The sequence below is a fragment of the Poecilia formosa genome, unplaced genomic scaffold (assembly GCF_000485575.1).
Source record: "Poecilia formosa unplaced genomic scaffold, Poecilia_formosa-5.1.2 Scaffold54, whole genome shotgun sequence".
Lineage (NCBI taxonomy): Eukaryota > Metazoa > Chordata > Actinopteri > Cyprinodontiformes > Poeciliidae > Poecilia > Poecilia formosa.
In genome coordinates, this window is record NW_006799993.1 from 1,048,857 (window position 1) to 1,071,786 (window position 22,930).

A 22,930-nucleotide genomic window follows, 5' to 3' on the forward strand; every position below is an offset into this window, starting at 1 on the left:
CGGAATGATCTCCAGGCTTGCAATGCTTTGAGTTTCAGGTAAAAACAAAAGGTCCTGATTTACATCAAGACAACATTTACTGACCACACTATCAAGCTTTACTGAGTGATGCTTATCTTTAAAATCAAAATTAAAATTATGGACCTGTGGACACTTCCCAAATGTTCAGAGGACAATCTGAGAAAATTGCACAAAACTTAATTCTGGCTTGAGGTCCTTGCTGAGATTGATGAAAGAACTCGCTGCTGTTACTCTAAGCTGCCAAATGAAGGAGAGACAACAGAATGGCGGTCAACTAAACAGTCACAAATCACGAGTGTGTGTTAGAGAGGATGCACAAGATATTAAAAGTTTGGAAAATGGTACATATAAAATAAAATGTAAGCTTTTAACACTTGCTCTTATTATCTCATGATTTTTCTGGCAATCTGAGATTTAAATTTATGAAATGCAAATCTTGCCGTTTTCTCTATAACAGGGTCTTTCGCTACGACCCAGCACTCGGCCGGATTGTGTCTCTGTGATGAACAGCTGGATTCAGTCCCCTCTCTTTGCTGCTCTGTCATTTTCTTCTCCATCTTGACCTACTTCCTCCGACAATTTCCTCCCCCTTGCATTGTGCCGCTTTGTAGCATCAGATTTTGGTGAGACAGCAAGTGAGATAAAGCTAGTGAAGCCATAAATATTTAATGAAGGTAAAAGCCCAGAGAGCAGTCAAATAATCGCAGGTATTTCTAACTCGTGCCTCCAGCTGCACACTGAGAAATGCCTCCTGATTAATTTCACGCAGATCATCTCACCGTGTCTTAGACAAACTTATTTATTCATCAGTGGACATATAATCCAAGTGAATGTGCTTGATTCTCTTTTACCTCTACACCCAAAAGGTGAGGTGAGGATATCTGGGGATTAGAGCTCAGAGTGGATTACCTAAAGGATGATTCATGATGGAATTCAGAAACTGGGAAAGCGTAATTATTCAAGAGGTATTTCACCACTGTCGGATTATTAACAATGACATCTGCAGATAAATATACCAATTACTGTGAATGCTCATCACCGTCCCAAGGCTTCAGGATCTCTGATTTCACCAGCAGCCATGTTTCATGTTGATATGAACATATGGACAGCTGGAGGAACAGCAAGGAAGGCCTGCTGAAGCCATCTGGTGTCAATGGGTGTGAAACTGGACAGTTTCAGAGGACAGTTGAGACGGTGAACACTGTAAGTGTTTCACCTTCAGCTTAAACAACTCAGCAATCTGATAGCAGTTATTGTGTTTAACTGGCCACAGAAACATTGCTGATCAGAGTGGCGTACGGTCGATTAACGCTGATTTAAAGAAGACATACTGTGAACACCACTCTTTATCAGGGGGTTTGTTAAAGACAATCAGTGACCCAACAGCGTTGTGAATATCAAGGAAGAGAGCAGACGGTTCATGGAGAAAGTTCTGGAGAAGTAAGTTTGAAGCATCTTTGTATGATGAAACAATAATGCCAGTTTTGACTATATCAGACAACTCTGTTCAATCCATCACTTGAAAAGAGTATGGCACAGCTTCAAACCATGTGTGGCTTTGGTAATAATTAGATATAAAAGGGACGTCTCCCTGTCAAATTTGGAAAATATTTGTTTGGACCCCCCCACATTTACACTACTTCACCTAGTGTAGCTCATGTTGTTTTGCAAAACAATTAATTCAACAAACCGCAAACTCTCCAGGTTTTCCTGGTCACCTACAACAACCCACCAAAACAAATAGCTACTCCGAGCATAAACTACAAAGGTAATCGCTAACGGCTGCTAAAAACAGGAAAAGATAATGGCAGTCGTATTGATATCTTATATTGTCTGGCTTGTGTCATGAGGTGACAGAATATTCTGTTTAGCTACACTTTGTTCAGTTGTTGTTGTTCAGTTGGAGTAACTGCAAAATATATAATTGAACTGCAGACGTGTGCAAAGCGTCTTTGCTGGAGAGAAGTTGATTATTTTTCAAAATAAAATTCTCCACAAACTACTGTTAAACCTTAAGAGACCAGTCAAGTCACCATGAGCCACACAGGAGAAACAGAGAAGTTGCATGCAAATTTAGACATTAACCACCCCTGCTTTAGTTAATGTGCCAGACTAGCACACATGGGATGTGTCAATGCCAACCAGTTGGTTTCTGGTTCAATCCCCACTCCATCCATTTCTGCCCGCAAGACACTTCATGCGCTTTGCCTGCTGGTGGTGGTCAGAGGGCCCCGTGGTCCCGGTCCATGGCAGCCTCACCTCGGTCGGACTGTCCCTGGGCAACTACGTCAACAGTCCAGTAGCTTGCCACCATTAGCATGTGAATGTGTTCACAAATGGGTGAATGACTGAATATAGCTAGAAGAGCTTTGGGGCCCTCTGAATATGAGAAAGCGCTATACGGCTCCAGGTCATTTACCATTTTAAAAATGTTATTGAGGAGAATTTGTCGAAATTGAAATTTGAACAGCAGCTCATGCCTGGAAAAACATATATGAAACACAGAGAGGAATTACTAAGGTAAACGCACAATTAAGACCAATTGTAGTTATAGAAACTAAATATCTTTCAACTTTATATTTTAGTCTCAATCTTTCAACCTACAGTCTAAAGTAGAAATTTAGTAGTGACAAAATTCTGCTTAAAATTAGACCTTTAAAGCAGATTAATCTGATGGGCCATTTCCTTGTTACCATCACACTAGTTAAATATGTCTTACCTAAACTTTACATAGTTATTTCAAACAGTAATATTCTTATAAACACTCATGCTCCACCTCGATGCAGAGGTCTTTTGAAGTGACATGACTTACACTGCCCACCATGTTTGTGCTGACTTACATCATCTGTTGTATAAAAATGAGTCAGTACTCCCATCATCACATCAGACAGACCTCCAGTCTTCTAAATCTGCCCAGGTCATCCATGATCGGTCTGGTGTGACAACAGGGCTTCATTTGTTGTGGTCTACTGCTTCTCATCATCCTGCAGCGCTTTCTGCTAACCCTGCCAACTCTGGCCTGTGTACAGTATTCCTTTTCTATGACTTTGATTTCCCTAAACTCAACATTTTACTACCTACGCCACACAGTACACGAGAAATATATATTTTTAACGTAAGACCATCCATTAGCAAGGTAAAAGTATCTGAACTAAAAGAGGTATAGTCTTCTACTCAAATCAACCCCAATCATCAGATTTGATCTTAAAAGTATTGTGTCATACGGTGTGGGCTTAATGATGCAGGTTCTGGTATTGCTCAAAAGTGATAATAATGAACTTTTATGATTAATTCATATTTTTTATCACAGTTTTGTTCAAATAAATACTATTCATAGCCTCTGTCTTGTTTATTTTGGCAGAAAACTCTTGTCTTAATATGTTCACTTTAGTTTGTAAAACGTTTACTGATTTTTTTTTTTAGTTCAGCATAGCTTTCTTGCTATTTTCAGATAGATCAGACTCAATAACTTATGCAGTTGTCCTTGTATCTATGTCAGACCTATTTTGATTTTAAACAATCATTCATTGGAGGACCGGTATAGAAAATGGCAGAATAATCTAACACTCGTAAATTTGGATATATATACTTTTCAACAGCTACAAAGATGGACAGGAAACATCTCTGCATATCTTCATTATTGAAACTGCTGCAAGTTTTCCACTTTTCAAAAATTTCATAACAAGTTTATATGGAGACCTTAAACAATGACAGTTTACTCAAAGAGTAGTCCATTCTTTAAATTCTTAGTTTTTTAATGGGCCTACCGACTACTTTCTGTATATGTGTGTACAAACACAGGGATAAAAAAAGACATAAATATTCAATAAAGGGCATAAAACATTTTGTAAAAAAAATAAAATCTTAAAAGTGTGAATAGACTGCTACTATACTGGTATACCAAGGAGGGATTATCTCGAGAATATTTTGTCTCATCTTCCATCCTCTTTATGAGTAGTAATAAATTGCAATGACTGTTTTGGTCTAAAAAAGTTGAGAGCAGAGATTGATTACATGGAGAAAAATGAGACCTGCACAATGAATGCATCTTTCTGTAATATTCTATTCTGGTGAAAGATGCGATGAGCAATGGGAGGGTTGATGCTTGTGGGCATCAGAGTAGCAATGCTGGTCAGAAAAGGGTAAAACATTACGTCTATATTTCATCGAAATGAGAGCTGCCAGAATGTTAGCATTTTGCATAGTGTATCAGTTTGTTACATCTCCAAACTACTCCTCTCATCTATATTCACTTCCTCCTTTTTCAGTAAATGAAATACCCACTATAAATCCCCACTTTATAGGCTAATTCGAGTGGGAGTCTTTGCCATCTTCTATCGTTGCCCTGAGTGGAATTTGTGTTATGAATGGATGCCAGCTGCAAGGTCATCACACTTTTGTGGTGTTCTCAGCTGCTTTGTACTTGCTTGGGCATGGAAATGAGTAAAACCATCACAAACTACAAGCTGGAATGCAGTCGAAAAGGAAAGGCGGTAACAAAATAGAAATTTTTCATTTAAGTTGCTGGAACCTTTAAATCTCTTGACTAATGCTCTGTGAAGTGCCTAAGTAAATGAAGCCTTCCTGAAGTAAGTCAGTAACAGCAGCATGACTAGTTATAAAAAAGCACTTCCACACTGCCTACTGTATCACAGGTTGTCACCAACACAGCACTGTGACCATTTCCCCTACTTTAAAAGTACCAATTTGGATGTCACAATCAAAATTGTTATCTGGGATACCTCCAAACATCCTGAGGTATCCAAATAGAGAAATGGTGGTAGACAACATTCCCAGATTTGTTACTTCTTTGCAAAAAAGTTGAACTGAGGCCTGAACATTCAGCCAGCTCTCTGAAATGGTAGGTAGCAGGACTGATGTCTTCAACATTTCAGAGACTGATTTGCTGCTTTGCCACATGCTATAAGAAACTTTTACTGGAAACTACCTGAAAAAAAATCCCTCATTCCTAACCGTGCGTCCACATGATCTTCAGTCTCTGGGCACTTCTCATGTCTCAAGTAGGAATATGTATTTTTAACATTTGTAAAACTGTGTTTTGCTGACAATCAGTTATCCCACATTACCCCTACAACAGGCACCCCACCAATCTATCTCAGTCAGCCTCATTAAAGCTGTTATTTATCCCTTAACAATCACTAATCTAAATTCTCTCAGGGCTGCTTAGGTTCCCTGCTTCCTGTCACCTATCACCACCTCGCAGGAGGCAGCCAGGCAGTCAGACGACGGAACGAGGGAGAGCCAGACATAAATCAGGAGCAGGAACAGGTTCCAACATGGAGACTGTAAATCAAGGTAGGGAAAAGCAGGCCATTATTGTACGAGGGTCAATGGTGCAGCCACTCTGAAGCGGTGCTGAGTCATGCATCATGTTCCAAGGCATGGAAAGAAGGTAGTTGTTTAGAGGGACAAACTACTGTGAGAAAAGATGTGGAGCAATAGACGTAGGAGGGAAGATCCTACAGCCAAAGATGTGCGGAGTACTCTATTCTGTAGTGAAAAAGAAAGTAAAAGACAATCCTAGGTGAAAATGGAAGTGCCATGTAGCTAAAGGGAAATAACCAAATCAAAATCTTATTTTTTATTCAATTAAATTTTCATTAACAACATTTGGTCAGCTCTGGAAACCAACAGCTGAATATTCATGTTTTCCAGAAGCACCAGAAGATTTTAATCACACTTCTTGCATTTGCATGCACTGCCCTCCCACTGCATTTCAGAGTCAAGGAGCCCTTTTACTCTGTCAACATGAGCCGTCATACTACGCTTATCAAATGTCAGGTGAAACCAGACGCTGTTCCACACGAGGCTATGAAGGTTATGCCTTTAAATGTTCAGATTCATATAATAAACAGGCTGTTTTGTCGTGTCCTTGTTCTTTTGTTGTTTTCTGGAGTTCTGAGACTTCCAGTCATTAGTCAAAGAAAAATGTACATTGTCAAACAATTATTAAGGTGTATTTTTAAAAGTAAAATAAGAAAATATAAGAAGATGTAAATTATTTGAAAAAAAAATAGTCCATCTTTCAGGATATTTGAGAAAAACAAGACAATCAAAATGCTGTATTTTCAATATTAATATATGAAACCATCAATTGTGGCAGCTTGCTGTTCTGGAGCATAGAGTAAGTTAACTCAGCCATCCTTAATGATGGTTTAATTTCATAATTCTATAATTTAAAGATTCCTATAAATGCAGAACAACACAACAACATCCAGTAACTAATTTGACCTTACAGTAACGACACCCCGGTGTCTATGCACAGATAAACTCCATGAACTCAAACTCAGACTCCATAGGCGATGTTGCCACGTTAAATGTTAGAGTTCATTACAGAACAATTAAGTAATGAATGGGTATGGGGTTTTTTTGGCAGTTTATAAGAGAAAGCCTATAATCTCTAAAAAGCATGTGGCAGCACAGCTTGCAACGTTGCATCTAAATGAAGCACAAGGCTTCTGGAATAATGCCCTTTGAACATATACCAAATACGTCTGGCCTTAAAGCACAGCAACATGTATGGAGAAAACCAAACAGCACAAATGCCTCATACCAACCGTCATAAAAAGTAATGGAGAGCTCATGACTTGGGGGTGTTTGCAACCACAGGAGCCGAGAAGGGAAGTCAAAGAGCAAAGATCAAACTCCTCTATAGACCAAAGTATTCCAAAGTCAAATCAGGTGAGATCTGTCCAGCCAGTCAAGCTTGGCTCAAATTAAGCCATCAAACAATCATCCAAAACAGATTGGCTGGAATAGATATCACAATGTTGCCATGGCCTTGACAAAGTACAGATCTAAACATGATGGAAATGTTGTGATGAGACCTTCACAAAGCCATCAGATGAGAAGTAAGATGGAGCAAAGGGTGCATTTTAATTTCTCACAAATATTTACATTTTTGCCTCACACATGTGAGTATGTGTGTTTTTGTGGGCATGTGGCTCAGTTGAAATCAATTTTAAAGCTAGGGAGGCAAGATATTTTTTTTTCTGAGATTTTGATACACTAGAATCAAAAAATGGGTGTGATTTCTTTTGCTTGAGGTTTCTGTCAACTTAGTATTGATCAATGTAAAAATATGCCTCTCCTTATGTTACACACATTAAAATACATCAAATTAAGAATATCTGACAAACACTTTTCTCCACAGGGTCAGTAAATTGCTACACATTTAATCAGCTGACAAATGTAACAGGAAAAACATAAATAAGACGGATTAAAAAAATATTATAATTTTTGAATTCCAGATTTGCTAGCAATATGTCTAGATGCTGAGGATTTGGAAACCACTCAAATGAGTTTAAATTTCTTATTAGGAGAACGACTTCTCAATGAGAAACAAGGAATTCAAACAAATCACATCTGATCTGAACTAATTATGGAAAAACTTTCCCATCTAAGTACTATTGATTATCTTATAAGGCTTTAGATTATTGCGTCTCCTCAGCAGCTGGAAGCCACTGATTTGGAAACTTAAAGAATGTGTATTGATTGTGAATAATTAAGTCCATGGATAGAGTTTTATTTTTACTGCGGATTAAGAAAAGGTGCCTGAATCTGTTTAATGTGGTGCCTGATTGCAATTTTGCTGAATATTCTCAGCACCCGACTCATCCAGCGACAGGAAGTTTCAAAGTAAGGCAGATGAAAGTCTCTGGTATTTGGCCAGCGGGGAGGGGAAATGAGTAAAAGGCTTTGCTTTTAATAGAAATCAATTTTAGCTTGCCAGCTGCAGTGCAGAGCAAGTGAAACACGCAGAAATCTCTGCACAAAGGGATGTGATATAAAAACACCTGCCATCTCGTGATTGGGTGAAGAAAAACGGCTCAGGAGGTTTCATTCTCTCCAGAGGCGCCCTTATCACTGCCTGCAGGACCGATGCCATTAACCTGGGCCTCCCTGGCTAACTGTGCTTTGATTAGCTTTCTGATTTTACAGCACAGCTGATACAATGATACTGGGAGGAAGAGCAGAAACAGGCTACACAGAGAAAAAAAAAAAACCCTAGTGATTGAAAAAAATTGAAACTTTAAAGACTTGTGTGCCAACAAGCCTACACACTTGAAGGAGGAAATTTTATATAAAGCTATAATTAAAATAGGTCTCTTTGGTTCTTCAGAACAGAAAGCAACATATTGTCATTTTTTATCTTAATTTTTCACCTTGGGGTGTCCCCACTCACCAGAACGGTGTAAATTCATTACTAACGAGAACTGCAGACCCAATGCCACTTTCATAATTTTACTGTTTTACCAGTTTTCTATTGGTTTATCCTTACAACACCATTTAAATCCATTGAGTTCTGGTGCAAAGGTTTTGAGAAAAAAGCCCTCTGTTATAGTATTCCAAGAAACATTGACAAACCTGAGGGTAAAATCAATAACTTACAATAAAAGTTAGATGTTTTATTAACAAAAAAAATGTTTTCTACTTATTTGTAGCTTATTATGTTTACTAAAATCAGTTTTAAGGTCTGATTAATTAATTTAATTAATTAGCAAAAATGAATCGAAGGGGAGTGTTTCACCATTGGAGCTATGAGATGATACAGCAAAAAAAGAGAGAAAAAACTGCAGTCTTCTCTTACCTTCATTGCAGAAGCGGCCCTTGTATTTCGTCTGGGAGCAGTCGCAGACCGGTTCTCCGTCTATCACCATGCACGTTCCACCGTTCTCACAAGGGTTGACAGTGCACCAACCCTCTGACTCCAGGGGCACCTTAAGGCTTCCCAGGAACAGGGGCTGTGAGCTGCCAAACTTGAGGTCTGTAATTGTTCCCCTGAAGGGTTGCATGGTTCGCACCGTCGGCAGTGTAAGTGCACCGTTGCGGATATCCTGAGGTACTCCACCCAGGAACAGGTCGCTGACTATTTTCATGAACTGACGCTGAGGTTTCACCTCGTCGGCTTTGGCCTGGCCGTCCAGCACCAGTACCGTGCGCAGGTTATACCTGCTCAGCGTGGCGGCGTGCCAGCTGCTGTCGTCCACCCGCCTGTCGGAAACAACCGTGGTCTCAGCGCAGTCAATGCTGAAGCGCAGCTGCAGTCGACCCTCCACCACCGCCAGCTGCAGAAAGTCACAGTATCCTCCATCATCAAAGTACAGCAGCAGTGACTCTGAGGCCTCTGTCTTGAACTGAAAGCTGAGGTCACCGCGGGTGCTGGCGTCCCAGCGGAGGTAGCGTGCCCACTGGCCTGGAGTACCTAAAAATTCCAATCCCAAACAGGAGCTGAGGAATAACTGCAGTCTGATAGAAAAGCCTACAAGATCCATAGCTGCAAAGAGTTAATCCAAGAAAATGTCCAACAGGGAGTCAAAGGGATGGAAATCTTCTAGCTGAATTTCTGGAATCCACTTTTATCCACAATATGTATTGAGATATATTCATATAGATATTTCTTATAAAAAATATGCTTTTAAAGGGAACAAGGGGATAGAAGGATAACAGTCGTTGGCGTTAACAGTCTTAAGAGTAAGAAATTGTCCAGACGCTGCAAGGCAGTGATCATGCAGAAGAATCCTTTTCTGATTTTTATGCTTTTTTAATCTTCAGAGCATTATTTCTGGTGTAAGGTCTGATCCAATATTCTTCTCTGATTCTCAGGGAAAGTGGAATTTCCTCCATGTTTTTAGATGTGAAGTGGAGGTATGAGTGGATCCACGGTTTCATCACTGTTAGGAGAAAAAAAGACCAATGGAAGATCAGCAAAGCATCATCAACATTTCATTTAATTAATATTTTTCAACATTTATCCTGAAGAAATCTCCCTAAGGCTTCTATTTATAAAGATTTCTGCATGGCCTCTTACTGAAACAAGTCAGTCAACTCAAATAGTTGAAAGTCTTATTTCATCTCTTTTCATTTAACACACGAGCAATTTCTTCCCACAATCTTCCCAATCTCGGAAAGTCTTTCAGAATCTCTAAGAGCAAGATTTAAATCCATCGTCCAATATCAAAGATTGCAGGAGGCAGCAGGTCCAGGAGGGAAATCCAGATATTGCATAGCACAGTTAGTGACACTTCTTCAGCTTCAGTTGGGAAATCCAGAGGTGTTCCCAGACCAGAAGGGATATGTATAAATAGTCACTACACCGGTTTCTAGGTTAGTGAAAGAAAGATTTGGTTCAGCTCTTTCTTCACTACGATAGTGTCCAGTCCCATGTCTTAACACCATCCTACTATAACTTGAGAACAAGACATCAAATTGAACTCCAGCTCAACTCCTCCAACTGATTGTGACAGTGACACAAAAGGTGCAATTCTGCATTTCTCATTGAGAACAACGATAAAAAAAAAACCCTCAAAAATAGTTACACCTGCATTTCTCTGAAAATACCTATGTGCTGTCATATAAGAAATTCAAACTAAAGACCTCTTCAGTTCCAGCTTTGCAAGAATTGTTCAGAACTGAAATACACACAATTGAATACAATATGAACAAAATTGAAACTGCAACTATTTAAAAAACAAAAGAGTCTATCAAAATACCAGCTTAATCAGGTAATCCCCAATGTTTCATGACTTCTTTCAACTGAATGGTGCGCCTACTGTAAAGTGTTGCTGTGGTATGGAGCTCCAAATTTTCTCACTCCTCAACAAATTACATTAATCTTTACGAGCTTTTAACTTGTTTTGAACCCATCAGGCATTTATTTCATGACCAAACAGATTACTACTGTTAAACCTCTGTTTCCATGTCAAGTTGAAGTCAGCACTCATTTAAAAACCGCCAACCACATTTTGCATAAAGAAGTAGAGCAGAGGAGCAGGGGAAAAGCTTTTAAACCTGCTCCAACAAGCATAAAAAGGGACTATGGTGCTTTACTCATCCAGTGAAAAATGTTGATTTGATGTCATCACTCGTGCCTCTGAAGGAGCCGCATTCTTCCTCCTCCAGAGGTTGTTTGGAGTTATCGGTCATCTGCTGGGTAAATTAGTCTCATTATTCTCGTGGCACAGAATGATTATGACTCAGCCAGGCATACTGCCTTTATCTGATGACCAGACTGCAGAGAAAGCTTTCTGCTGAATCCAGCTGAATAATAGGATTTGCAGGAAAAACACAACTGCATTCTGAAGCCGAACGGTATAAATGCTGCTTTACGTGTTCCAGTATAAGTGCTAGAGATGATTAAGGTAAGAGAATTTTAAGATAAATGTATTCTAATTTTCTGATATATTACAATTTCTTTTTATTTTTGTAAAACCAAACTCATGCAAATCATAGTACGGATGCTCCAATCAGGTTTTTTTTTGCTCCCGATAATACCGATCATCCATGAGGCCGATCTCTGCCGATCACCGATCACTCCCGTCGGCTGTTCATTTTTCGCATTAGGTAGCTATATGTTATCTGGCAAAACTGAAAAATTATCTGGCAATAAATGCATCTAATTTTACACATAATAGACATATTTTAATTCACATCTAAAATCTTTTTTTCTTGTTTTTTATTTTTTTAAGCTACATGCTGCAGCTATATGGAGCTGTTCGGTGTCAGAGTTCACCGTTTGGTGGAGGTTGAGCGGCGCTACGTCTGTGAAATATTGCTATCAGTAGCGCGTAGCGGCGGGTCCAAGAGCGAGAGCAGAACCAGAGTATTACTTGAATTATTTTTCGGATTATCGGTTCAGCTTTCTGACCGGGATGCTAAACCGGGTGAGTGTTGGCAGTTGTGCGCTGCTTTACCTACTACCTGGCCGCTCCTGATGTCCTTTTTTTTTTTCCTGCATTGAGCCTCGATTTAACCAAACTCCGTCAAGTGCTTGTCTTGATGTGTTGATGCATTTTGTAGTGCTTCTCCCCCCGAGGTAATTTTCCGCCGCAAAACCTAAACGTCCCCATTCACGCTCAGAGCGTTATAGTTCCACACGACAGTGTTTGTTGCAGCGCGCTTGCGCAGTGTGAAGGAAAGAGGAGATGAGCTGCACACGCAGGCTGCGAAGTGAATTAAATATGATCGATTTTGGTGATGGACAACAAGAGACAGTGATCGGCGACCACCGATTTCACTTTTTCACGGAAATCGGCCGATTATGATTGGTGGCCGATCGACCGGCACATCTAATTATAAGCTGATGTTTTACATTTTTATATTGGCCTAAAGATACCGATGAGGTAGAAGCCATCTTGGTTGTTCGACATTTCAGACAAAAATCATTGAATTACTAAGATTACAGTTTTGTTTTTTTGTTTTTTGTTGTTTTTTCTTTAAAATATTGCAATGAGACAAAGAAAAAAGATGTATGTTTGGAAAATGTTGGCATATGTGATACAATCATCTTCTGCATCTATAATACAGATTTGGGTTGTTCCATGTAAGATGTGTTTTATAACCTATGTGCACAGTGCATGTATGATTTCTAAAATTCAATTGATGCGTCCTCTCTGTACAGCCGGTAATATTTTCATAGAAGCCAGGCTTTTCGTCCGACAATATTTTTATTTGGTTGTCTCAGGATAAAAGTTACCCTTTTATCCCAAAAGATAGTCAAGATTTTGCAAGAAAGGAATAATGCTGTCTAGGGAAAAATGCTTTATTTTGAGCTCAACAGATGGCTAATATTTTAAATATGCATTTTGTTTTCCATTCAGCTTTATCTAAATATTGCAAGGCGACAACACATATATTCTCATAATGAGTTAATATTCTTGTTATTCAGGGAAAACAGCACCCACAATTGTCCATATCAGGAAAGCTGTCCATATCTAAGCTGATCTAAACTTTATTTTTCTCTAGGTTTTGCATCTCCTAAAATAAGTTAACATGTTGCTTTTTAATCGACTCAACCAATTAAAAAAAGCTGATGAAGCCTACTTTTATATCAAACCACTCAGGAGTCTGTTAGATGAACAGGGAAAGCCATGCCGGTCCAGAAAAAACTGAAGTGCTAAAAACTGAGAAGAAACTGCAGATTAAGCTGATGCTGATCATAACCCACTAACCGGGTTAGTCCTGACTCTTCACAGGATCTTATTTATAGGGAAGAAAACACACGAGGGACGATCAGCTGACATTCTGTCTCAGAAACCTGCTCAGCAGAGGAGACAGCTCGGTTTCCTGTTTCAGCATTTCAGAGCTGAGACTTTAAGATATGACAAAAGAGTCACAGTGGAGAATGGGGTGTCGCAAAACCTAAGGATGAAGTTTGGTATCCGAGCACAGTGTGCTACAGATGTATGCTTTCTTCAAACTTGAATGTTAGTGGTTATATTTCAAGCAACAGGATTGGAGAAAGAAAAATGACACATATTTTGCTTATGACCCATCAAATGACACGATCAATAAAACTCCATCCTGCTTGGTTATTTTTTATAAAATGTCTGTCTGTCTCTGGTCTGTCAAGACAGACCAGAGACAGACACAAATGAGCCTAAATGTGAACTACTGTGATCTGACCTCCATATGTGATCATGAGATATGGATCATGACGGATGGAGATCCTGGATACAAGCAGCTGAAAGAGCTTCCTCAGTAGGGCGGCCATGCTCTGCCTAAAATATAAAGTAAGAAGCTTGGAGTGGAGCTGCTACTAATTCATGTGTGGTTCAAGCATCTGAAGCGATTCCTCCATGAAATCTATCTTTGGAGCTTATTCAGTCACATCCCAGCAGGAGGAGACCTTGTGGCAGACCAAGAACTCTCTGGATGGACTTCTAACCTGAGGAAAACCAGCAGGTCTGCTGCTTGAGAGCTGCTGTTCTGCTACGACACATCTGATGGAAATTTAGCAGGCTCATTCAGAATCAGTTGAAACTACAAGCTATTTCAACAATCTGATTCAGACTCGGTGGAGCATAAATAGATCTAAAGTATGACCCTTGAGAAGGGGAAAAGTCCAAACCAGCTCCAGGATGGCCCTGAATGTGTTGGTTTCCCTCCTGAACAGGTTCCCACCAGAATATGGTCTCAGACAAATAGACTTTCTTAAGACTGATTACTGCACATTGATGGTTTGAAAGCAGCACAGACACTTTCTGATATGATAGAAATGTTTAACTTTACAAGCGGGAAGCTAGAAATAAAATGAGTCCAACATGGGAACAAAACTGGGATGCTGCAGCTGGGAACAACAATACAAAGCGTTAGATAACAACTGAGAGTACTGACTGCACAAGGGTTCTTGAGGTCTGGATGCAGGAAATCACAAGAGAAACAGACCAATCTGCAGACCTATTTTATAATATCCAAGGAGCTCTGCATATGGCTCAGCAGAACCAGAAGGGCCTCAAACAACTGCAGCAATTAGTCTATTCTCCAAATCAGCCAGCTCTGAGGAATAATGCTCCCTCGCTGTTTTTCCATCTTTACGCTGTAGCGGGTTAAAAAGCTTTTCACCGTGCAGTTCTGCTGATCAGAGAGTCATTACTGTCATTTACCTGAGAAACACCGTGTGCAGGTGAGAAGTTACTGCTGGTCACTGAGCACAGCAGTGCAAGGCTGCTTTCTTTCTAATTTGTCTTTGTAACAACCTGTACTGCTCAGACAGCAGACGGCTGTAAAGGCCATGTTACACAGGTTCAAGTTGGTGAACAAGGTTTCACTCCAACACAGATAAGGCTGAGAGTTTCTCAGTTTAATCCACAAAGCACATTGCTGAAACAGAGCAACCCAAAACTGTCAGCAGGCGGTCAGAGACGTTCCATTTTTGTCTCTATGCATTAATAGGGGAAACACGCTTATCACCAGCAGTCAGTGGGAAAGAGCTTGAGTAAAACCTGGACAGGTTGCTATGGAAACATACTAGAACAAACAACAATGTGCACAAACACATACTCATACCTAATGATAGTTTAGAATGATCAGTCATATTTTTGGCATGTGGGAGGAACCCAGAGACTTAAGACCCAGAATTCAAACCCAGGACATTGTTGGTGCAGCCTAGACATGGATTGTGGCTTTTTATTCAATAATAAATAAATAAAAACATTTCTGACTCTTACGTCTGTAGATATTTATCAATTTGTTGTTTAATTTATGACTTATTCAGGTTTGTTCGTTTCAGGCACAAGACAGTTCAGCTGAGGGCTACAGGATTTCAAACTCTAATCTACAAACCACATTTTAATATCTTCTAATATTACCTACCACCTTAAATCAGGAATAATATATGGATTTCATTGGTTTTCAACTGAAAAATAAAATGTCCAAGATTGTTGTTAAAACTGTCTTTACATAACCAACAACTGCCTGGTGTTGAACTTTTTTTATTATTATTATTTTAGTGTGCATTTAACACTTAACCCTTGTCTGAGAAAGCTTTATAGTAAAGTTTTAAAACAGTGAAAAGTTTAATCTTTGAGAGTTAAAACTAACCCAGACAGCTGTGACGGTAAAACCTGTCCGACACACTCTCACCTCGTCAAGTTTTAGTGCCACTGCATTCGGACGATATTTGGGTGTGGGATTGTTGCTGTTGGAGCAAAAGGTGAATCCAACACCTGAGGACGTTTAGGTCTCATCAGATTGTGTTCATTAACTACAGAGGACGGGGGTCAGGTTCACCACAGGGATGTGTTTCGTTTCTGGGACAGTTTTCAGTTTCCAGCTAAAAACTTTTTTAAGTTGCCTTTTTCAACTACATTTTATTGCCCATTGTTTTAATGATTTTCTGGATTATCTAATATTTTGACAAAAATGTAAAGAATAGAGAGCTTTCTTTGTATCTTTTATGTCTGAAACTGTGCCCTCTTGCTGAACTACTGCTGCATTTCAAAAGTCCTAATGTGTTTTGTTAAATGTTCCTTTTAGATTTTAACCAAACTGAAATTTGTAGGTGTGCTTTTGTTACTGGAACATTAATCAAACACTCAGAGGGATTTTCTCTTCTCCCAATTAGTACAGTTCTACGATTTCGTTTATGCAGAGGATCTGGACCCTCGGCTATTAAGAAACGATTGCTTCCTGGAGGTGTGGACTCCGCTCATGATAGGAATTCCTTTGAACAATTTAATTTGATACAGAATCAAATTTTAGCTTAATCAAAAAACTCAGATGTAAAAAAAATTGCTGAGGCTCAAAACATTTGGAAGTTGCAGATTATTTCTGAAAAGGGCAAGCAGGGAGGGAAAATGAAAATACAAAATCCCAGTGAAAATGGTGCAGAAACACTTTTTTCTTGATTTGCAATCAAGTTTATCCAGGCCAATACTGATTTCTGGTTTCCTTTGGGTTCTGATCTTCCATTTCTCATTTTGAGATATGCAGTTGTTTATTTTTTTTATTTTATTTGTTTTTTCACATTTCTTTGGCCCCTGATAGTTAATTATCTAATTTTATTAAACTCAAAGGAGTGCATTAATGGACATGGCTGATAGAAATGGTGGATTTAATTTCAAATCTTTAAAACCAAAAGAAATCAGTTCACTTTTCAAGCTTTATTTTCAAAAGGGAAGCTTTCTTAAAATGTATCTATAGAGATTTTCAGTCAGATTTGAAAAAAAAAGATTATTACCCACTTATTTTCGTATCATCCAATATTGTTTAATCCTAAATGACAATCAAATGCGACTATTTTGATGGTTTTGTATCCTAAATTAAGATCAGCTTTGTTTAATATAAAGCCATACCAACTGTGAGATTGTAATTGTTCTTTTCTTATTGTCTTTTGTAGTTCAAAATACAAACATTTGCAAGACCCAACTGTCTGTTGCAGCAGATCACCCCGCCGCCCCGCAGACACACACACACACACTCTACTTGTGCACATGCAGTGTAAACTCATGTTTACCAAAGCAGACATCATTTTCAGATGGTCTCATTGTGTCCTGTTGCAGTCCGGCGAGCGTCAGGGGTTAAAAGGCTAAACGGCATGGATCATTGTTCTCTCTGAAAGGCTTCTTTTGACGAGGCCCGCAGGGACGAGTCCACATCCACTCAGTGACAAAAGGCTGCAGCACTCTGGATCCTATTAACAGCCTGACGGGTGTGTGTGCATGCGTGTGTGTGTGTGCGTGTGTGTGTGTGTGTACATATTTGTGCGCGAGTGTGTCTGTGTGTGTGTGAATGCAAATAAAAGCACCGGCAGGCCTCTTGTGCTTTAATAGGAGCCACTTGGTGGTATTTTACGGCCGCGATCAAACACTGCAGCGGTGACAAAATGTCCTCCACAGTGATAAGATCTCGGAGAGAACACGCAGCAGTTTGTCATCTCACACTGACAAGGCGCGAGGAGCTCAAATCTCACTGCCGTGGAGTCGATTTTCTGCACCATCATCTGGGCAGGACATGAGGAGGGGGAGGACAAGGAGAAGGAGGAGGAGAGACAAAACAGAAAGGGAGGGATGCTCCACCTCATCCACTCCCACTCTTCCTCACACCTCAGACACACACCTTCGGCATCCAGCCTCCATTTTAGGCTCACAGCTGTCTGTTTGTTCTCGAGGAGGTGGCCTGCATCTTTACCATCCTCCACAGTGATGCACTGGATCATTTAGTCCAATAGAAAGCCTACATATTGATCCTCTACGTGAAAAAATGGAACGAAATCTGACATAAGCCTTTGAATTTTTTCTGTAGAAAAAAAAACCATGCATCAAATGTAAAAGATGAAATCTGCAAAATGTTGCTTTTTCTTGGTGTGTGAGATTTCTAACTGTTTATCCCCAAACAAATCATGAAAACTAATAAAGAACCTGAACGTATGAAAATCTTTAAGGACAAATCTTAGGAATTGCATTGGGTAAGTGATGGGAGCTGTGGAAGGGAGTGGGCTTGGTCTGACTGTACATTTCAGAGTGCATATTTAGACATTAGAGGTTCTCATACATTACTCACACTTACATCCACCCACCTCACCCCATACACTCCCAAACTTACAAGTTTTGAGCCTCAAACTGCAGCCAATAATCTATTTAGAAGAAGAATGTTGGATCTGAGTAAACACAAATTAATGCATCTTGTCAGCAAAGTTTCTGAATTAAGATTAAAGTCAATCTCACCAGAAGTTAATATAATGTTAATGTGCCTAACTAACATAGGGGTCAAGAGGGTTGGAACAATCTTCTCAGAGTGAGGAGGAGTGAGGTGTATTTCCAAGCAGAACATCTAACAAGAACACAACAAAATGCAAGATATTATAGCAAATATCTGCTTATGTTTATACCCAGTCGTTTGCATTTTTGGATTGTTTTCATTTGATTTAAATCGGAGCTCTTATCCCAATTTTCTTAACAAATTTGAACTTGTGTAAAGTCAGATAACTGTTTTAATTCAATTTCTATACTTTTATGTTCAAGCATTATAGTGGTTTATTAGAAATAAAAATGGACACAAAACAACAAAAGAAAACTTTACAAAATGTTGTAGAGATTGGAGTTATTGGTTTGTGTTCATGTCAAATCAGATTTTTCTTTTCTCTTGTTCAAGGAATAAATGGAAAAACTCCACTATTTTTAGTCATTCAACCAATCAGGCAATAACATTTGTTTTGATGATTGGCGTTTAGTGAACACTAGATCATAGTTAGCAGCACATGCTTTCATGGATCATTTTGAATTTAATTCATTTGCTGTTGGACACAAAATTGCTATACTGCTTTCAAAGAACCTGCAGTAGATTTTATTTTATTTTTTTTATCTTGCATGTGTCATAGTCCTCCAGGGCAAAAATGCTCAAAATAAAATAATAAAAAAAAATCTAAAAAATCTCTACAACTAATTCCACATTCTTGCAACAACAAAAAAAAAAAGACTGTTGAGATGCCTGCTTATTGAATAACTTTCTCATAAGTTTAGTGAAAGATATATAATTTCACATTTATTTTTGTATGGTTTTAGAACTTTTTTAAATATTCTTTTCATTGGGTTTGATATCTGCTAAAATATCTCTTCCATTAGTAAAACATTTCAGTGCATAAACAAAACCCAAAGCAGAGAGTTCAATCCACTTTCTAGTTTAATACAAATCAAATAATGGTAAAGGCCATATGGTTCAATTCATATATTTTGGGATAACATTGTTGCTCCTTTATTTTCTGTTGTCCTTCAAACTACTAGATTTTGCTCTTTTATTGTGTTTTTTGTTGTGTTAGAAAAAATATCTGAACCAGTCAAAATTGGACTTGGCAGATGTGATTTAAAACAGAAATCGATATGACCAGTGCATCTCTAAGAATTATTGCACTTATCTTCAAAACAAAATGTTAATAGATAAGATTCACTTTCATTTTTATCTTTATCTTCCAAAATCTGTTTTTTAAAACGTATTTCTTTTTGTTATTTTGGTTTTGTATTGCTATGTCTGTGCTAATGTCTTTAAATTAGGGGGGAAAGGCTTTCAGCTGAATCTAAAGGAACTTATCTCCTGGCTGGACCAAGAACATGTCATTGCACACATATATTTTTTGTTTGTTTGTTTTTCATTCGCCTCTTTGTTACATAATGTGTAATTATTATGTGTGTTATGTTTTAGTGTTTTTTTTCTTTTTTCTTCACAGCTCTCATTTTAACCAGGACATGATTGTATTTGATCATTTTATATTTGAACAGGTTTATTCTAATTAAATATTGATTGTTTTTTTTCAGCTTAGCAGAATGATTGTATCACATTCACTTTTGTTTTTAAGAAGCGTCTGTCAAATGGGGGGTTTACAACGCTGGGGGTCTGTTTTGGTGGAAGTTTATATCTAGAGGACTATAATGGTTACATTCCCCTAAAAAATATAATTTGGTAAATGTCCAGTAAATTGCTGGGATGGATATGATTTGATAGAATAATTACATAAGAATTAAAAAAGCTCAGTTTACTGAACTCCCCACCCCCGCCACCTCCCTCCCAAAAATAAAATATCAGTCTGGTCGCAAAATTAAATACTGATTAAATACATCCAACAAAATTGCAAATTATATAAGTTGTGTTTTAATGCGTCGTTTATGTAGATTCCTGTAATGGTGGGTGAAAAATAAAATCAGCTGTTCGTTTAAAGAAAGAACAAAACTAAAACGGTCCTAATTACAGACATGCAAACGTGGAGGGGGAGGGAGTGCGTGGATGTGTGTAAGTGTGCGCGCGTGTGTACGATTGCGATGCAGCGTGGGCACCGTGCTGTTCCCCAGCTCCTCAGCAGGCAGGACACACCTTCTCCGGGCTGCAGCACCCTTCATGGCATTACATCATCACAGACACCTCGAACCCACGCGCACGAGCATGCGTTTACAACATCTGCACGTGCACGGCCTACATGGATAATTGTCCCCACCACAACAATGACCGAACTCTTCTACAAACGACTGTGGGCGCGCAAAAACAATTTTGCACACGCACCAGTTAGATCCACGCACACGTTTCTGCTCAGCAACCTCCCACCAGCTACAGCAGCTACAGCGGTTTATGCAACATCACATGGACTTTCTCACAATTTCAGTTATTGCAAATAATTAAAATAATAATAATAACAAAAATGTATATAGCGTAAATGGAGAAGAACAGGTTCTGTTTAATTTTATTAAGATAAATCCAGAGTGGGGAACATTTAATGCACCGCAGGGCCGCGCACTTTCCCACACTCAAATCTGAGACACGGGGAGAAAGAAAAGAGCATTCTCCAAAAATCCTGCGTAGTATCAGTCTGTCCCCGCCCAGAGGAATTAGTGTTACCTTGAGAGCCCTTGGCTTTTTGCGGCTGATTTGTTTGAGCCGTTAATCAGCTGTCAAGCATGGGAAATACAATCTGAAAAGCCTAAATTATCAAAAATAAAGGGGGGTGGGAGAGAGAGAAAAAAACGCCCATCCTGCTACTCCACCTGACCTTAATTCTAAGACAAGCAGAGTTAAAATGGAGAAGCAGAAATCTTTTCTTACTAATTTATTGGATAAAAATCTTATATCTTTAAATCGGAATTTTGTGTTTTATGTTATTTTTTTCATTTTTATGAAGAAATACGATCATTTCAAAATTGATTCATGTAAGCCTGTGTATGTAAAAACGTTCCTGTTTCCATCAGGAGAAGGAACATCTTCAGGCCTTTAGGAAAATAAACAAATAAATACATTCTGGCACACGGGTCACGCCCATTCTGTAGGCGGTTTGGAAAGAGGGAAGAAAAAACATCCCTATTAGGAATTCCCTCTGCATACTTCCACCTATGCATACATAAATGCAAAGGAATAATGTTTTAATCTTATTAACTCTCTGCAGCTATGAAGGAGAGAAAAAGAAAATCCGCCTTTTTTTTTTTGGTAAATCTGAACGTGAAAACGTCCGGCCTGAAGATGATTTTAGGGATGCAGACAGAAGATTCAGGCCTGTTTTTTTTTTTGTTTGTTTTTTTTTTTTTGTTTGTTTTTTTGTTATTATTGCTATTATTATTATTATTATTCCTTGTTTCCTTCGTAGGGCGCATTGAATGCAGGGCCTCATATTTAACTGCGATAAAAAAATAATAAGAATAATAATAAAAAAAACGCCAAACACTCTCCCTACAAATTGGACATCTCGCCCCATCCGTCGCAGTGGAGGTGACACAGATGAAAGCTGCAGGACTTGAGCTAAAACGTTAATTCAAGATGAATAGAAGTAAAACGGGAAGCTGTCAGCTTAAGAAGGTGCAGCATGAAATGCGTTTCAGGGAAAAGCATTTCAGCGAACCCCTTCTGCAGATGCTGGGGAGCCCAAATTATCCCGATTCATCAGAATATTTCACAATTTCCCTCCTTTAAAAATGATGTCCCTGATTTTGCGTCGGGTAGCGAAAAGGATTGCTCCAATTTTGTTCGACAATTCTGAATCTGAGAGGAGCAAATTTGGGATGATTTTACATTCAGGTTAGTCGTAAAACATCAGGTGTCTAAATTATACCTTCAAATTGTGATTATTTGTGTTAATTTGATCTGCTGAATGTGAAAAAGAAAACGTCAGCTGCGTGTTTTCTCTCTCTCTCTCCCTCTCTCTTTTTTTATCCCCCCAATAGGAGGGCGATGTAGGAATGCAACGGTCACTGCTGCCCATCTCCGCGCAAACGCAAGGTCATGCACCAAAAAAGAAAAGCTGCTCGAATTACAAGAAAATGTGCATCAATATTTAAAGAGCCCACGGGGAGCGTGCGTGACATTTCAACACGCGACTGCAGCCGAGAACAATGCGTGAAAACAATGCGTGCATGGAAACTGGACACTTAGCGCGCATATGATTTATAATTCATCAGCCTAAAACAGGGTGAAGGAAATCCTCCTTTTATCTTTTCAGTTTTTACTCCAGTCTGGCTCCAAACCTATGTTTACAACCACAGGGCCCATTTAAAGGCTTGCAGTGTTTGAGGTATGTTAATGATCAAAACAATAAAATTGATATTTTATATCGTGACCATACGGGCAGCGCAGAGGTCTGTAATTCTACTCTTGCCTGTCAAAGTGACATTAGTGGCCAACATGGCAGAAATTTTCTGTTTGAACCCCCAAAATGTCGCGATTCCTTCAAGGAGACCCACAGACATCCGCCGAGTCCGTGCGCAAAAAGCGGAAAAAAGGGAAGAAAAAAAAAAAAAAACTCTTGTAAAAGTCCTGTGATACCTGTCCACCAGGAGCTGAAACTCGAGCCTTCCCTGCCTCCTCTCCCCTCCTGCTTCTGCTCCTCTAACTCTCATTCTGAAGGTGGACACTAACATGAACAGGTTGAACTTACACAGACGGCGTTACTGACCTCAGATCAGCAGACCAAAAGTATCCACCTGCTAAAATCCAGCTGCCAGTGTACACGGACCCACTTTCCCTCCCTTTTTTTTTTTCTTTTTTTTTTTTGCTTTTACAAAAATATCCAGGATCCAGTTAGAAGCAGCGCCGTCTCCGGGCTGCCTTTATCGCTCCTCGCAGGTGCGTCCAACACGGTGCATCATGCGCACAACAGCCGCTGTTTGCTCTGTGCCACTCGCGGCTGCGGGCAAGAGGC

At 39.2% G+C, this 22,930-nt stretch overlaps 1 protein-coding gene across 6 annotated transcripts in view; it reads right to left on the reverse strand.

The window, feature by feature from the left end:
- Nucleotides 1–22,930, reverse strand: part of LOC103138742 (neurexin-3a) — a 123,926-nt gene extending 100,996 nt beyond the window's left edge. For 4 of the 6 annotated variants that reach the window (XM_016671994.1, XM_016671992.1, XM_016671993.1 and 1 more), the window contains exons 1-2: nucleotides 22,685–22,929; nucleotides 8,633–9,716 (exon numbers count right to left, since the gene is read on the reverse strand). In XM_016671994.1, the coding sequence (XP_016527480.1) occupies nucleotides 8,633–9,317 (685 nt within the window). In that variant the 5' untranslated portion in view covers nucleotides 9,318–9,716; nucleotides 22,685–22,929. Of the gene's footprint in view, nucleotides 1–8,632; nucleotides 9,717–22,684 lie in introns of all 6 variants that reach the window. The other 2 variants (XM_016671996.1, XM_016671995.1) reach the window with 1 other exon arrangement.